The 18,334-nt window shown below is 41.4% G+C and overlaps 1 protein-coding gene across 1 annotated transcript; it reads right to left on the reverse strand.

The window, feature by feature from the left end:
• Positions 1-9,698: 9,698 nt before the first annotated feature.
• On the reverse strand, positions 9,699-11,157 carry SST (somatostatin). The gene is made up of 2 exons (XM_086319079.1): positions 10,905-11,157; positions 9,699-10,067 (listed from the first exon to the last, which is right to left on the reverse strand). The coding sequence occupies exons 1-2, from the start codon at positions 11,040-11,042 to the stop codon at positions 9,855-9,857; spliced, it is 351 nt and encodes a 116-aa protein (XP_086175205.1). The 5' UTR covers positions 11,043-11,157; the 3' UTR covers positions 9,699-9,854.
• Between the last annotated feature and the right edge of the window lie 7,177 nt (positions 11,158-18,334).

Below are 18,334 nucleotides of genomic sequence, written 5' to 3' on the forward strand. Positions count from 1 at the left end.
GATACCTGGATAAGGATATGGTAGAGCAAGTATAGGAATCGAATAGGGGATTAGAACACAGTATCAAGGACAGGTTCAAGTTCTGAGCCATGGGTTAGCGGATAGCCAGGAAATACTATGATTCTTTCTCTTAGGTCCAACCATATGTTGCTCAGGCCTGGATCAGAAGGGTATTGGTGAACCTCTGAGTGGGGGAGCTGGACAGAACTGTTACAGTAATGAAATTCGCCAAATACAAATTTACCAGATTCCTAAAGAGGCTTATAGAGGTTAAACAGCTTTAGGCTGTAATGGCCCCTGGCCTGGCCCCATATGAACAATTGATTTTCTTTGTGAGTTGATCCACCCAGGCAGATAAAGCCCTTGCCAGTTAACCTCCAGGTTAGTCTTTTTTTTTCCTGATTCTCTTTATTTTTTTGAATTTTTTAAAAATTAATTTTATTAGCATATAGTTGCTTTACAATGTTGTGTTAGTTTCTACTGTACAGCAAAATGAATCATCCATACCCCCTTTTTGAAATTCCTTCTCATTCAGGTCACCACAGAGCCTTAGGTAGAGTTCCCTGTGCTATGTTCCTGCTGCTGCTAAGTCGCTTCAGTCGTGTCCGACTCTGTGCGACCCCATAGACGGCAGCCCACCAGGATCCCCTGTCCCTCGGATTCTCCAGGCAAGAACACTGGAGTGGGTTGCCATTTCCTTCTCCAATTCATGAAAGTGAAAAGTGAAAGGGAAGTCACTTGGTTGTGTCCGACTCTTCACAACCCATGGACTACAGCCTACCAGGCTCCTCCATCCTGGGGATTTTCGAGGCAAGAGTACTGGAGTGAGGTGCCATTTCCTTCTCCACTGTGCTATGCAATATGGGATAAAGAAAAGGTGGTACATATATACAATGAAATATTACTTAGCCCCCAGGTTAGTCTTGATTCAGCTCCTTCCGGATAGAGATTGAAATAGCACATTTCAGTTTTTCAATCTAGTGTCTGATTGGTTCAGCTCCCAGTCTCCCTTAGAACCACATGATGGGAATTTATGCTAGCTGGGATAAAGGGAATTTAGAAATACCTGCTGAGATTCAGAGTATTCTCTTTATAGACCATTTCCAAAGAAGCAATTTTAGTGAGGCCAAATCTTGATGAGATGAATAAGGACAGAGAGGTAATAAGTAGATGGGCTTAATTATATGGATTTTCAAGTGTACAAGCTACAGTGCAAAAGTTACCTTGAAACATGGAAGGAACTCTTTTGGCTGACAGAAAGGGACTATGAGACCAGCAGAATTATTTTGATTTTAGATTTCTTCTTTGGTAAAGACAGATCATTCAGTCTCATAGTACTGAGGAAGTTCTAAAGACATCAACAGCTTCTCTCCCAAACAAATTTGAAAAAAATCAAATGTTTATCAATAGAGAAACACATAAATAATTTGGATATATTTGTATAATGAAATATTATGCAGAAGTTAAAATGACTGAAACATATGAAAGATTATAACTAAGATTGTAACTAAAGATTATAACTAAGCTACAATGTATAAAGACTGTTAAAGTACAAAGCAATACAATGTATTATTTATGATCATGGAAATTGCAGCCCACTCTAGTAGTCTTGCCTGGATAACCCCATGAACAGAGGAGGCTGGCGGGCTATAGTCCATGGGGCCCCAAAGAGTTGGACATGACTGAGCAACTGAGCATACACATGCATATATAGTAAAAGTATAAAATCCTGGACAGGAAGAAAACACATTAAATTCATAAGAGTGCTTGGCTCTAACAGAAGAGAGAGGAATAAGAGCATACCTGATGATGAGATCAAAGGAGACTTCTACTTTATTTGTGAATTTATTTGAGAAATCTTTTGGTATGAAACATAAAAATTTGAAAAATTAAACATCTTATTCACCATGGTGACTTTCCTGTTACCACCCAAGCTTTTTCCTTTATTGTCACATAATAATGATTCTCAAAATGTAGTATGCATCAGAATGTCTTATCCCAGATGATCCCTCAAACAGTTTTAAGTTTCACTGTGATTGGTCATGTGCCCAAGTCATCAACCCATCGCTACGATCAGGGGATGATATATTGTGAATGGCTTAATCCATTCTAGTCTCCATCCTGGACTAGAAGTGGAGTCATTCCCATTTCCACATGGCTGAGCATGCACAGAAGGTGGATTACAAAAAGTAACTCGGGGTGCTGCTCTCCAAGAGAAGAATGAGTGTTAGAGAAGAACTGAGAAGAGGAGGAAGAAGAAGGCAGAAGCAACACCAGAAATCTGTCCATTGAAACCATCTACAATAGGAGAGCCATGAATAAGTGTTTTCATAAATCATATAAGAAAAAGAGCATGAGAGCCAGGAGATTCCAGAAGATTTCTTAAAGGCTATAGAACTTGAGTTCTCTTACTTATGAGTCCATCATGCTAACGCATGTATAATAACAAATAAAAATGAGAATGATGAAGATGTTGGTGGTTAGTTTGGTAAAATCATCACATTTCATCCTTGTGTTTGGGGAGATTGTAGACGGAAAAATGAAGAAGAAAGATCTAGGAAGAAAGTCCTAGTTAAATTCATAAATCTTGAGTCTCATAATACGCCTTTTGTAGTCAAATAAATCCTTACCAGGAGATAGCAATTCTAGGGTAGCTTAATGTTTTTTTCATAGAGTGTGCCATTTGACCTCAATGTAGCATTGGAAATGAAAATGTACTTTTACACATTTTTTTTATACAGGAAAGATAGAATTAAACACCCATTAACCGGGAACACATTATCTTTCTTAACTATTTGAACCTTATTTTAAAAGCTTGAATTTCTTGAAATATTATTAATTTTAATGAACTATTTAATCTCTAGATAACAATTTCACCATCTTAATGGGCCATATTCCAGAGACATGTGAAGCTAATAGGAATGAGGTGGCCACCCACATGACCTAGAATATTTATCTGAGACCTTGAGGGATGTATCAGCTTCAGTGGTATAAAAGGCTACTTAGTAACAGCTTGTCTCATTTATAAGTCTCAATGAAAATTTTCAGGTTTCTACATCCCAGCTTCAGGCCAGCTTTTCACAGGATATACCTGCAAGGCCAGAGGAAAGAATATACAGTCACTACCCAGGATTAAGTGAGGCAGATGTCATGACCTGTAAACTAAAGAAGGACTGATGGATTTGTAATTACTTCAAGCAAAAAATGCCCACAGCCTGGGTAGTACTAAAACTTGTGTGTGTGAGACTGAGTGGGAAAAAGATGTGCTTAAAGCCTAGAGCTATTAATTTTATTTGTTTGTTTATTCATTCCTTTAGCAAGACTAAGACTATGATATGGAACATGTGGAAAAACAGATTACAGGGAGTTCCTTGGAAATAGTGCTCCTAATGAAGTAACAGAATGAAACCCCAATCCCAGAGCCTAAATCCATTTTTCCTCTGACAATAATAGAGTAGTAATGCCCATTTGTGTATGTATAGAAGGGCAAATTAAGATGATCTGAAGCTGATCTGCTCTTAATTTGCCCAGCAAGTTACAAGTTCCCTTTAATTCACCTCTTTCCCCTAAAATACTCTGGAAAGTGCCCTGGATTGGAAATCAGACACCTATTTCCAGCTCCATCACTCACCAGTTACTGACATCTTGGACAAGCTATATAATCTCTCTTTTCCTCAGGCTCTTCATATATAAAAGGAATATAAACACTTTTCAAGCTTACCTAGATTATATTGCAAAAGTGTGTATTATATCATTATATACCTATAATTTATTCATTCCACCAAGGGTAGAATCACTTTGACTTTCAAACCATAATTTAAAACTAATGAGGAGAATAATTTATAGAGAAAAAAGTGAGGAAGCTACTGGAGCCTCTTTTTACCCCTAACACTCTAGATGGTTTTTGCATGCTCAGTCGTGTCCAGCTCTTTGCAGCACCATGGACTGCATGCTCCTCGGGGCATGCTCCTCGGTCCCTGGGATTCTCCAGGCAAGAATACTGCAGTGGGTTGCCATTTCCTTCTCCAAGGGAATCTTCCTGACCTAGGGATCGAATTTGGGTCTCCTACATTGCAGGCAGATTCTTTACTGTCTGAGCCACCAGGGAACCCCAACAGTCTCGACAAACCTCCATTATAGCATTTGCTCATTTATAAGAAATATGTCTTATCTCTTAGACTCGGTTCCCTGAAAGCATACCATACAAACATTTTTCCCAGTGTCCAGCAAGTCCTTGACCCTGAGGCACATTCTAGGTAACAAGAAACTGAACACCTGGAATTAAGGCACTCATTCTCACTTACTGCAGAAGCAGAGGAGGTCACTGAGGTGTCTCCTCCTGGGTCCCATGGATGTGTATCATAACGTCTTTGAAGACCACCTTCCTAGGCACAGCCTTGTCTCCTGGCTATGATTCCATCTACCACCTGCTAGGGAAGGACTTAGTCTGTCTAAGTCCTTTGCTTCTTGGGTCTGTCTGTCTTTGCTTCTTGGGTCTAATTTAGTCAAAGATTGTCTCCCATGAATTTCCTTTTTCTTCATCCATATCTTTTCCATTTCTTCCTAACATTTTTTCTATAACTATGGGAAGCTATTTTGTATCAACTGTCTCACTTTTTCTCAGATGCAGACCAGTTGTTTGGGGGAAGGTGAAGAAGTTCCAGGGACAAAATCAACTAATGGAACACAACAATTAATGGAACATAACAATTATTTAGAAGGTCAGATTCCTTGAGGGACAGTGTAGGAAAATCATCAAAATAACCCTGAGGTATAAGAGGGGGAACTTTGGCTTTGTTCAGACTCTACATCAACTTACTGCATATCCCGGGCAGTATCTCCATATGTCAGCCTCCAGTAAAATGAGTGCTGAGGAAGAGATGATCTCGGGGCTCTTCTTATGTCTACTGTTCAGAATTAAAGGTATATTTTTATATCATCATAAAACAGAATTATCTCTATATTGGAGAACAGTTTGAGTCAAGGCCAAAAAACTGGTCCTGTATTAGGACCAAGTGTGAATTTGCATGATCCTAAAATAAGCGAATGTTATAAAAGTGCTAATGAATCTGATTCTCTATAACTGTGAGCCCATAGCTGGTGGACAGTTAAGCAGATCCTATTTGAGGAACTCTGTAAAATGGTTAAAGAAAACTGGACTAATTTCAGCATGCAAAATGAGTGAGTCTGCGAGTCACATACTTCAGTGGTTATCACAATTATAACCATGTGCTGTGTCTTTCTGGAGTCACACCAGCATCATAAAGAGTAACCACGAATGCCATTTTCCTGTGCCATTCTTGAGAAAAACTTTCATTGCCTAGTAATAGAGATTTGTTTCACAGGAGACAAGCTCCTGGATCACTCATTTATTCTTCAGTGAACGCTAAGAACCTGCTGTGTGCAATGCCTGAGGTACTGCTTTCACCTTACATACGTATCTGACATATATTTAGTCATTGGATGGTCATACACAAATGCTTTCTAACATATACTCATGTAACTATTAATATAACCAATGCGTTAAAGTGATATGTAAGCACCTTGGAAGATATGCAGATTAATAGAGAAGGGAAATATTCCAATTGAGGGCTCAAAGCAAGACTTTTATGGAACAAGAAGCATATAAAACAAATCTTAAAGGCTGGCTTAGATTCAGGCCTGCAAAAATGACAGGAAATAGCAAAAGCAAAGGAAGAGAGGCTAGAAAACACAGCACATGTGATAATAAAAATAACACCCAATGTGACATCTAACTTACCAAGCATTTACTACATGCTAAGACCTATAAACACACGGTCTTGCTGAATCCTCATGACTCTAAGGGATTGGTTTTATTAGTATTCGTGTTTTCAAATGGGGAAACTTGAGGCCCAGAAAACAAGAGCACCTTGCCCAAGCTCTCCCATTAAAAGAAATAGTAGATAGTTTAGGACTGCTGAAGCCTGTGGCTGTGTTAAGAGGAAAAAAAATATAATCTGAATGATTCATTGTGGTTAGATGATAAACAGTCTAGAATATTAGACCCTTCCAGTGAATAAAACTTAAGAGGAACACAAATGAACTAAGTGGGAAGTAAAATGTAAAGCCTTCTATATATTAAACAAACTAACAAACTATGCTCCATATCTTGATTAAAATGACAAAAAATCAGTACTCCCTTAACTCTTTTGTCAATATCAAAGCACAAAAAGGCAGGCACATCTGGAAAGGGTATGAGTACCTTTGCCAGTATGGCCTCCTACTTAAAAAAAGAAAAAAAAAGAATTTGTTTATTTGCTTGGCTGTGGCATGTGGGGTCTTCATTGTGTCATGTGAGATCTTTCATTGCAATGTATGGACTCTAGCTGCAGCACACTGGCCCAGTTGTTTCAGGGAATATGGGATCCTAGTTCCCAACCCAGGGATCAAATCCATGCCTTCCACACTGCAAGATGAATTCTCGATCACTAGAACACCAGGGAAGTACCTATGACTTTCTGCTTTTGCAGGTGACAAAACTGAGACTGAAAGAGACCTAACTCTGATTAAATGTTCATTCAATTTAATCTTTAAATAAAGAATAAATAGACATATGTGGGCACATAGCTATATAATTACTGCCAATTATTTCCATACTATTGTTGGGAACGGACAACTAAAGATGATACTAAAATCTTAGAATCTCCTGGCACTCATAGAATCTATGCACTGCTCAAAAAACACTTAAATTGTGTTCTCTTCTGGGCTTTAATCATAGTAATGTGATTATATCACTCTACTGAGTTGTGAACCGTGAACTTCCAGATGTTCAAGCTGGATTTAGAAAAGGCAGAGGAACCAGAGATCAAATTGCCAACATCTATTGGATCATTGGAAAAGGAAGAGAGTTTGAGAAAAGCATCTACTTCTGCTTTATTGACTATGCCAAAGCCTTTGTGTGGATCACAGCAAACTGTGGAAAATTCTGAAAGAGATGGGAATACCAGACCACCTGAACTGCCTCCTGAGAAATCTGTATGTAGGTCAAGAAGCAACAGTTAGAACTGGACATGGAACAACAGACTGGTTCCAAATCGGAAAAGGAGTACGTCAAGGCTGTATGTTGTCACCCTGCTTATTTAACTTATATGCAGAGTACATATGAAATGCCAGGCTGGATGAAGCACAAGCTGGAATCAAGATTGCTGGGAGAAATATCAATAACTTCAGATATGCAGATGAAACCACACTTATGGCAGAAAGCGAAGAAGAACTAAAGAGCCTCTTGATGAAGGTGAAAGAGGAGAGTGAAAAAGCTGGCTTAAAACTCAACCTTCAGAAAACTAATATCATGGCATCTGGTCTCATCACTTCGTAGCAAATAGATGGGGTAACAGTGGAAAGAGTGAGAGACTTTATCTTCTTGGACTCTAAAATCACTGGAGATGGTGACTGCAGCCATGAAATTAAAAGACACTTGCTCCTTGTAAGAAAAGTTATGACCAACCTAGACAGCATATTCAAAAGCAGAGACATTACTTTGCCAACAAAGGTTCATTTAGTCAAAGCTATGGTTTTTCCAGTAGTCATGTATGAATATGAGAGTTGGACTATAAAGAAAGCTGAGTGCCAAAGAATTAATGCTTTTGAACTGTGGAGTTGGAGAAGATTCTTGAGAATCTCTTGGACTGCAAGGAGACCCAATCAATCCTAAAGGAAATCAGTCCTGAATATTCATTGGAAAGACTGATGCTGAAGCTGAAATTTCAATACTTTGGCCACCTGATGTGAAGAACTGACTCATTGAAAAAGACCGTGATGCTGGGAAAAGTTGAAGGCAGGAGGAGAAGGGGACAACAGAGGATGAGATGATTGGATGGCATCACTGACATGATGGACATGAGTTTGAGTAAGCTCTGGGAGTTGGTGATGGACAGGGAAGCCTGGCATACTGCAGTCCATGGGGTCACAAAGAGTCGGACATGACTGAGCAACTGAACTGAGTTGATTGGTAACCAAACGTACCTAATGTATTTAACACAGACAGACTCCCCTCTAAGTAGACACCTTAATTCCCTCCTCAAGGTCTTATAAATAAAAGGGACACCAGTACCTGAAAGGATGTTCTGTTTTCACAGAGACTAGTTAGATTAGATTTCTCTTGTTTGATCAGCTGTTTAGGAATTAACGTCCACTAAGTCATGTTCATTAATACATTAAAAATGTGTATTATCTAACATAAATATTTTCTATAAAATAAGAAATTCCTCTTAGATATGTATATGCTCCCACTAGTAAGTTTGTACTCCAGAGACTTATATTGATTTTATGTGTTTATTGAGCTTCGGTAAATAAACTGCCTGCAATGCAAGAGACCCAAGTTCAGTCCCTAGGTAGGGAAGATCTCCTGGAGATGGGAATGGCTATCCACTCCAGTATTCTTGCCAAGATAATTCCATGGATAGAGGAGCCAGGCAAACTACAGTCCATGGGTTGCAAAGAGTAGGATGTGACTGAGCAACTATCACACTTTATGTGTTTATATTTAGTTTCTTATTTTAGCAGTTATTTTGAAATACAGTTGATAGTTAAAACACACTTCTTCAAAGGGACACCTTTTTAAGGTCTCTGTGAGTTAAATTAGCAATGTTTTTATCTGTCTTGAGCAATACCACTTAGTATGTTGTGTGCTCAGTTGCTCAGTCGTGTCCGAATACTTGTGACCCCATGAACTGTAGGCCACCAGGCTCCCCTGTCCATAGGATTTCCCAAGCAAGAATACTGGAGTGGGTTGTCATTTCCTCCTCCAGGGGATCTTCCCAACCCAGAGATCAAACCTGCATCTCCTGCACTGGCAGGCAGATTCCTTGCTATTATGCCACCTGGCAAGACCCGCTTAGTTTGTTATTATAGTGCTGATAATAATAGCTAGCGTATATGGAATATTTTTATTATTTGCATTTTTATTTGACTTTCACTTTCATAAAATCAAAAGAAGATCTGAGATCTCTCCTCTTATTCTGTGATTATGATATTGTACTTCAATACCTTTAAGAGTGTGACAGTCACTGAGGTGACCCAGCGCATGTGTTTCTTGTAACCCATAGCTCTCATGTTGGAATCTTATAATTAAACTAATATTTCCCTTGAGGAAAAAATTAGGAGCTTACTTTTAAAACAGAAGCAGCCATTTAACCTTGTTCAGTTACAAAGAGGATTGTCGAAGAAGATTTTAAAGCAATGTTTTTCTCTGGATAAATGTTCATAAATTATAAATACATTTTAAAAGCTCAGAACTTTATTTTAGCTATCTAAACCAGCTTCTTTTCTCTAACTTCTAAGTGATTTTTCCCTTTCAATTTTAATATATTATTTGTTTTACACATCAGCATGGTGGTTAGTTGGATATTTCAGCCTGCCTACCCATTAATACTAATATTCATTTCTACATATAATTTTAAGTGTATGTAAAATGTAATACATGTTTGTGGCAGCTGCTCCCAATAATTATCATTGGATTAAAATTAGAATTCATAAAATTATTTGAAATCATTTATGTTTTAAATAACCCAAATTATCAGAGTTACCAACTAAAACATAATCTTTATTACCACAGGGAATTTTAAACACTATATCTGTGAGATTTGGAGCATGTATATTAAATAACTTGACTGAAATCACAAATTAAGTCATATATCATTGAACAGAAATATTTAAGTCAATAAGAAACCAAAATCTTATTTTTCATAATTTCACCATAATTTTATTTTGTATTTACAGTCTTCAATTTCTAACACGAGGGTCTTATTGAGGATTGGAGGGATTGGGGAGGTGAGAAGGGGTTTGGAGAAGAGGAATCAGAGGTCTTATATGGGCAACAATCATTAATAAAGTTAACAGGATGTGAAAGTCTTCCAGAAGAAATTCTTGCAGCCAGCTTTGCGTTCTCGGGGTGCCATGGCCGGGTTTGAGTTAGCAGATCTCTGCAGCTCCAGCCTCATTTCATCCTGCTCAGCAGCCTGGGACAAATCTTCAGGCTCCAGGGCATCATTCTCTGTCTGGTTGGGTTCAGACAGCAGCTCTGCCAAGAAGTACTTGGCCAGTTCCTGCATGGGGTGGAAGGAAGACAGAAGGAAAGAGGATGAAAATGAGGATGGTGAAGAAGAAAAACCAGAAGAGCTTGGCTTGAAATACAGGTTTAACCACAACCAAACCCCAGTTTTCCCAGCTGTGGACTTTTTGTAACACTTAAAATCATTTAAGGATGTAAAAAAACAAGGGCTGTTGCTACAGCCACAAAATTACACAAAGAAGCTTTAAAAACTCAAATGTTTCTGCAAGTTTTCTGCTTCTGTAGGTTTAAAACACACAAAGAAGGAAATAGATTGTTAGTTTTGCAAAGGTGAAACATAAGCCAATAGATTAGCTCAATGTCCACATCATGAGCTACAAACTAGAATTGTTCTTACCGTTTTTACTAAGCCACCTTTTAGGGAATGAGACCTTTCGCAACCGTAAACATGTTGTGTTCTGGCTGTACAGTGTCCTTTAGCCCCTAGTCCCGCTGCATGGGAGGGAGGTACTGCCTAGCCGCTTCAGAGGTCCGCGCTTTCAGCACCTGGGTCAGCACCTCCCGCGGTCAGTACCCGGGAGAGATGCCATTATCCCTTCGAGCTCAGTTAACCAAGGTCTTGGAATTGTCTTGAATGCCACAGAACTCACCTGAACTGTGACCTACTGCGCTGATCGGGAAAGAGAAAAAAAAAGGTAAAAAGGTATTCTGGACTTTGAAAGTTTTCCCGAGAGCTTTGGTGGCTAAGGGACCCAAAAAGGCACCGGCACTGTGGGAGCACCTCAAATTCACCCAAGGAAGCAGGGGCAAGGCGAGGGAAAGTTAGGGGATTCGGGTGAGGGGAAAGAAGACGTCAAGGGAGTCTCCTTACCTGCTTGCCAGCGGCAGCAGCCAGGGATTTCTGCAGAAACTGACGGAGCCGGGGATCCGAGGGCGCGCCGGTGACACCGCCAAGAGCCAGGACGATGGAGAGCGCGGCCAGCGCGCACTGGAGGCGGCAGGACAGCATCTCGGCGGCGGCGGCGAAGCCGAGCTAGAGTGCGGTTGGTCAAACTCTAGGAGCTGATCGCAGGCAGCAGCGACGGCTCGAACCTTGCCTCTCCTAAAGCAGCTTGTGTGCTCTCCTCCGTCTCCCCCTTTTTAAACTCTCTCTCTGACGTCAGACGAGGAGGCGCCCCCAGATCTCACCAGCGGTTTTACGCACCATTACCCTCGTGAAATCAATCACAGAAGTGAGAGGAGGCTGCACAATCAAAAGTAGCTTATTAAAAAAAAATAAATCCTGTACATGCACAGGCCCACGCGATGCCACATATGTCACTCCATCTACACAATTTTTTATATTCACTCAGTGCTATGCACATACACATTCCATAGTCTCACTCATACATGTGCACATTCAATGACACACACTCAAACACTCAGCCTCTGCAGAAGCAAATGAGCCAGCACACCTAGCTGCATGCCCATAAATATACCAGACTACTCTATCCAGCATCATACTCAAACATTTTAGGAGAGGCAAATGCAAAAGTATGAGAGTGTAACAAGTGGAGACTGTCACGAGCATTCCTCGTGACAATGCATGTCAGAGCATTCCTCTAAGAACAGATTTGAAAATGGAATGTGGATTTCAGAAAGATTGAATCATCTTTCTCCATTATCTCTGTGAAAAGTCTTGTAGATAAGAAGTCATGGGGCTCTGAAAGAACTTCACTTCTTATAATGGAGAAGAAAGTACCTTAAGTTCACCCACCATCCCTCTTTCTCAGCAGCTGAAACACTTTTAGTCTACCTGCCTTTCCACCGTTACCCTCCCCTGCAAAAAATGCTAAAGGAAAAAAAGAAAAATTAATTTAATTTTTGTCCTTGAAACTTGGAACTAGAAAGAAATCTCAGAAACCATCTACTAAACCCCGGAGTTTGAGTCATTGAGCCTAGAAATGGGCAATGAATTACTCTGACTCACATAGTGCACAGCTGGGGCCAGGACCAGTCCTCCACACTTCAAGGCCAGGGTTCTTTTCACTCAACTTTGAGTTTCCTAATAGGTTCCTGACTAGTAGTAGCAGTTCTGGATCAGGGACTCCCAGTCTGGACATACAGAAGTCCAGGAACCCCCTGAACATGTGTGACCATTATTGTATGTTTCTGTGCAAAACAGCATTGACAGTACTCTCCCACTCCTCTCACAAATAAAAAGAAAGTTTGAGAAATGCTGGTCTAATTCTAGCTGTGGTCTGGTTAGATGTCTGCTATCCTGATCAGAGTTCTGGCAGCTTTTTTCCTTTTTTTTTTTTTCCTCCATGAAATAATTCCTTATCAGGGAAGGGCCAGATGAACCCTGCAGGCTCTTATGAGACTTACAGTTTATAAGCTCCAAGCTCATAAAAGCTGAAAAAAATTACTGATTCTCCAGAAACCAAGTGAAGCAGAGAACATGACTAACCCTGTCTCCAGCCAGGCATCACATATGTATTCTCTATACTAGACCAAGACAGCGTTAAGAGGCAGAAGGGACTGGGAGGTGTACCGAATGGCTTGATTAGTTGTCAGCTTTTCCTTTTGTGTCTGCAAGCTAAGAGAAGGAGTGCCAAAGCTTCCAGGGCTTGGTGAGTCCAGACAAGTCCACGCACAAGTGAGGCATTAAAAACTCACTCACAAAAGGAGATAAGCTTTTGAATGCAGTTTTTGGCCTTCTTACAACCCTGAATATTTATTGGAAGGACTGATACTGAAGCTGAAGCTCCAATACTTTGGCTACCTGATTCAAAGAGCTGACTCATTGGAAAAGACCCTGATGCTGGGAAAGATTGAAGGTAAAAGTAAAAGAGGGCCACAGAGGATGAAATCATTGGTTAGCATCACTGACTCAATGGACATGAGTTTGAGCAAACTCCAGGAGAGAGTGAAAGACAGGGAAGCCTGGCGTGCTGCAGTCCATGGAGTCTCAAAGAGTCAGACATTACTCTAATCTCTTCCTCTCTTAAGGTCCTCTTACCATTTTCCCTCTTTCCTTAGCACTTTCTCATAAAAAATGTTCATGATCTTTCGGATCAGTAAGTCTGGGTTACTTTTCTCATATCCTTGCTGAAGTGTTGAGTCTGTAGATAAGATGACTTCTGGGCTTTTTGTTTTGATTAGTTTTATAATCCTTAAATTATCAAGAGTCTGGAAGCCACTTAAGAAAGAAGAAGAACCAAGACAAAAGGAGATGCAAATTCTTCCTTAAGCCCCCCACTCATGACCAAATTTTGCATAAAGCTTAATTTAGCACAAAGACACTTGAAACTTCCCCAACCTGAGCTCTTTGCAGCCAAATTCCCAAAGGCCTCACTCTCAGGTTCCAAAGGCTGGGAGGGGGAGGCTGTTTGTGTTTGTACTGAGGACCCCACTTCCTTGATCACCAGAAATGATTCTTCTCATCCTTATTCAGCCTTCTGTTGTTCACAAAGTACTTTCTCACTCATTTTTCAGGGCATGCTAGCCCCATCTCACAGAGGAGAAAACTGAGTCCCTGGGAGCACAAGTGCCTCGCAAACAGGCACAGAGGCAGGAAGTGGCAAAATCGAGGGAGGCTGTTGATGGCTCTAAGAGATTCCCTCCTCCCCTGACTCAGAAATGCCAGAGTCACTTGGCTGAGCAGTTTGCAGCCAGGATGCAACTACCTTGAGGGAAGCATCCAGGCCTCTTTCATGTGCTTCTTTCCAGCCAGGATCTGATTTCTCACTTCCCTGTGAAATGTACATTAGGGGGGAGACTACCTGTCAATATGAGAAGCAAAACTCATTTTAATAAGAGACAATACAATCTGTGAGCACTCAGATGTTCATTATTAGGCAGTGCAGAAAGGAAGAGAGTAACTGTACTTGGAGTCCAGAGACCTGGGTTCCGGTTCTGCTGCTGTCCAGCTGTGGGTTTTTTCTCTGGGCCTTAGTTTCCTCATTTGCAAAACAGAAGGGTTGCTAGGCAATTTTTGTGAGTCTTTTCAGCCCTGACCATCAACAAGCTTGAGTCTAGAAAAGTAAGAGGCAAACTAGAGCATACTGTAACATGCTGTTTCTTTCTCAAGTTGAGAACTTCATATTGGAAAAGTAGCCGTCTTTTATGTAATATGAGGGGGGAAGCCAGATGCAGTGGGCATTTCACTGCCTATAAGAAGGAAAATTAGCTCTTGCATCTTGCTTCTGCTATTGACCTGCCCCTTCCCACCTGCACCTCAGTTTCTCCATCTGGAAAATTGATTCAGTCCAATTATTTCTACAAATATGTGCCAAGAATCTGCTCTGCTTGAGAGGTTGTATAGTACTATAGTAGTGAACTATATAGACAAAGTCCTAGTGAGAAAAACAAACAGGAAACTTATCAATTAATTAATATATGTTCAAATTGATTAGAATTAAAACAAGACAGACAGGGGTCAGATCATGTAGAGCCTTGAAGATCATGGTAAGAAAACCATTGGAGGATTTTGAGTAAGGGATTGACCTAATTTGAATTTTTTTTAAGTAATTCCTTCTGCTGAAGTAAATAATTAACTATAGAACAGCAGAGTCGAGGAGATGACTTAGGAGTCTAAGAACCATTTAAGAGAAAAGAGGAGCCAAGATGGAAGGGACACATTCTCCCTTAAATACCCAAGCCAGTTATCCTGGCATAAAGTCATTTCATACCTCCAACATGAACCTTCTGTAGCCAACTCCCAGCGCTTCTTTCCACAGAAGGGGAGATGGTTTGTGCTTGTTTGGGGGACCTTACTCCCCAGACTAGTTCAGACAAGAGGAGATGGTTTATGGGTGAGAATGACAGCTATGAAGGAGCTGAGCACTGGTTAGGTTTGAAGTTTATTTTGAAGTAGAGTTGACAAGACATGCTGATGGTTTGTTTGCATCTCCAGTTAAGGAAATGAGAACAATTGGTAACAAGTGATCCAGACATTCCCTAAAATGTTTTCAAGTTCCACAAATTCCTGAGAGTACAGGAAATGGATTTCGGACAGAATCTCCTCTTGGGCATTTTATAAGTGAAAAATCATTTATTTCTGTCAGAAGAGAATGAGAATTACAGGTGGTGGGGAGAAGCAAGATGGACTAGTGGAAAAGTCCTGGCCTGGATGTCTTAGGTCTGAGACTTAAGTCTTCAGTTTTCTCTTGCTTAAAATGGGCCTGATAATCCTTGCTTTTGCTAAAACATGATTTGAGATCCAGGTCAGACAGTGTAAGTGACAGTGCTTAGTTATCCATAAAACACGATGAAAAAATAAAGTCCTGGTTTTTTTGTTGCTGCCCAGAGGGAAGCCGTCAGCCAGCGCCAAGGGGTGATATTCAATAAGTCGACCTCTGAAAGCTGGAGTGTTCTCACTGATGCTCTGACCTGGCTAGACAGTCAAGCCTTCCTCTGGGGACACCCATTTGACAGTCCAGAAAGATCTCTCAAGAAATGCAACAGACTGGTGCTGAAATCCATCTATTAGAATTAGTCTATGAGTATCAGACTCTGAGAAAATAGTCTCTTCTCTCATGTACTTTTCCTTGAATATATAGCACCATAAAACTTCACAGTTATTAACACTTTAATGTGAATTTATATGTTGAATTATTTTCTTGCTTAGAGCTGCCTAAAGGACAGTGTTGACTTAAAGCTGGGAGATCAACTTGGAGTGGGTGATCCATCTTGTAGAGGGCACTTCCCAACACTTATTAGGAAGTGTTGTTGGGGATGCAGGCAGGCTATAGGGACCACAGAGACTCCTTTTGCCCAAAGGCAAGTGTGCTTGGGTGAGAATACCCTAAGGACCTTTCCTTCTAGACCAATCCCACCACCATGGGGCATGAAAATGAGAACTTGTGATTCTCTAAGGACTTCTGTGAAGCTGGATTTCAGCTGGAAGAGTCCCAGCTCATGCCCTTGAAATTGCTGGTGGTAGAAGTGCCAGATTTTTCTGCCAAGTTGGCTTTCACGAACTTCCACAAGGAGCATCCCTGGTAGCTCATAAGGTAAAGAAAGTGTAATGCAGGAAACCTGGGTTCAATCCCTGGGTCAGGAAGATTCCCTGGAGGAGGGAATGACTACCCACTCCAGTATCTTGCCTGGAGAGGAATCTGGCAGGTTACAGTCCAGGGGGTTGCAAAGACTCTGACATGACTGAGCGACTAACACTTTCACCATCTTGCCTAAAGTGATTGCAGTAGACAAGAAGAGTGAAGGGGTCACTAATTGAAGCCCAAGGGTAAATTTTTTCACACAGGGGTGAAAATAATTTCCCCCAGGGGTGGGTGAGTGGTGACTGCTCAGGTCTGTTCTCCTGCAGTACTCTCCTATCTGGTCTCTATCCCATCACTTTCCAGCTCGGAAGCCCTCAGTGATTCCCCAGTGCCAATTAGTTCCAATGCAAACACATCAGCCTTACGGACATGTTTCCTCAGACCCTAACTGTTCCGGTCAGTCTCCCATTGCCCCCAGCTACCTGCTCTTCCCTGTACACCCCCTGCTGTTGCCTCCACCCACTACTGTGCGCATGCTCCTCCACCACTTGGAATACCTTGGATCCATCTCTGACTGTTAACATCGTGTGGCTTAAGACAAGAATGTCTCACTTAGAATCAACATGGCCCCTTCCTGCACCAAAGGGTGTATCTTTTGTGCCTCTCCTCTAGTACAGACCATGCTAGATCACTGTATTTCTGTTCCCTGAGATACTGTATGTCTCATCCATGAGCCTAGAGATTCACCAGGGGCAGAAATCTGGTTTTGGTCATATTTGCATTTTCCTCAGAGACCATAAAAATGTGAAGCACAGAGTAGTTGCTGAAAAATGTTGATTAAGTGGGAGACAGATTTCTTCTTCTTATATGTGAGGTCTCTGTGAATTTTGTAGCTAGAACGAACCTCAGGTGAACCTCAGGTAACTAAAGACTATCTCACTTGACTCCCAGCCCTAGGTAGCTAATACTTTCAGGAACACATAACCATTGATTTCTTAGTCGTCTTTGAGCTTCAGCAAAGAAAAAACCCCAATTGCTGTTCAATGTAACTTTTCCTATCTACTTAGAACTAACTGAAGTTGTCATATGAATGTGCTAATATACTCATTGGAAAAACATAAGACTTCACTAGAAAGCTTAGAGAGGACTCATCCACTAATCACAGAGGAAATAAGTGCCCAGCACACAATAGAAGAGAGTAGCACAGCTGACTCACCTCTGCTTATTGTTAACCTTTGATTGTGTGTTAATATCAACCAAGCAAGGGCATGGAGGCCTCAGGTTACATAGTCAATGCATAGCTGGGCTGATACGGAGCCGTTTCTGCCACCCCAACATTTCCTCTCAGTTTGAGAGAGAGAAAGAAAGAAGGGTACATTGCCCCTAATTATGCTCCCAGATTCCTTTCTCTTTGTGAGTCCCTAGGGTCCCCAGTCAGAGAAGGCAATGGCACCCCACTCCAGTACTCTTGCCTGGAGAATCCCAGGGACAGGGGAGCCTGGTGGGCTGCCATCTATGGGGTCGCACAGAGTCGGACACGACTGAGCGACTCAGCAGCAGTAGCAGCAGCAGTGTCCCCAGAGGCATCCATCTTGCTCATCTATGACTTCTGCGCAAGGCTCCCCAATGAAATGAAACTGGGCTGTGCTCTGCCCCCAGCCGTGCCACCCAGAGGATGTCTCCCAGTTCTCTTCACCTATCTCCCTCCTAAAAACAAGGTGCTAAATTTCAGATCATCCATGAGCATTCCCAGTGTAGTCATCAGGGGAGGATATGTCTTGACAAGCTGGGTCTGAGAAATGAGAGACCAGAAACCAGTTGCCCTGTCCCTGGAACAGTATACAATAGATGGTGAAGTTCTTCTTCAGTGTGATGCTGAGATAACCCCAATCCCCACCTTGAAACGGCATGACACGGGTATATGAACACAGAAATGCCCCCATGGAATGAGAGCATTCCTACAGACTGGTCCAATTTCCCCCACTCAAGCTATGAGTATTCATCTAGACTAGTGGCTAGTATTCATCTTAACCCTGGCTTCATACCAGGATTGCCTGGAAAACATTTTAAAAGCACAGATAGATGCCTAGGATTCAACTGTAAAATTCTGACCCCTAGGCCTTTATCTTTTAAGAGCTGAGTTGTGGTCTGCAACCAGAATGATGGGGAAAATGATGGAGTCACCAACCACTGCCCCCCACTGCTCCCCTCTCATCTCATTCTGTCCTATTCTTTCTTTCTCCTCTTCCCCACCTTTGACCTGGGGACACACAAGCACAATGGGCTTGGCTTGACCACATCAGGAACAACGCACCTA

Source organism: Bos grunniens, chromosome 1 (assembly GCF_055505025.1).
Source record: "Bos grunniens cultivar Pamir isolate PY7600 chromosome 1, Bosgru_T2T1.0, whole genome shotgun sequence".
In the NCBI taxonomy this organism is placed as follows: Eukaryota; Metazoa; Chordata; class Mammalia; order Artiodactyla; family Bovidae; genus Bos; species Bos grunniens.

What these genes read in the sequence shown, in the direction of transcription:
- SST (XM_086319079.1), bottom strand. Translation starts at nt 11,042, where the DNA reads ATGCTGTCCTGCCGCCTCCAGTGCGCGCTGGCCGCGCTCTCCATCGTC. An exon ending in CTGCTGCCGCTGGCAAGCAG is followed by an intron (nt 10,068 to 10,904) that starts GTAAGGAGACTC and finishes CACCCCATGCAG; the next exon opens with GAACTGGCCAAGTACTTCTT.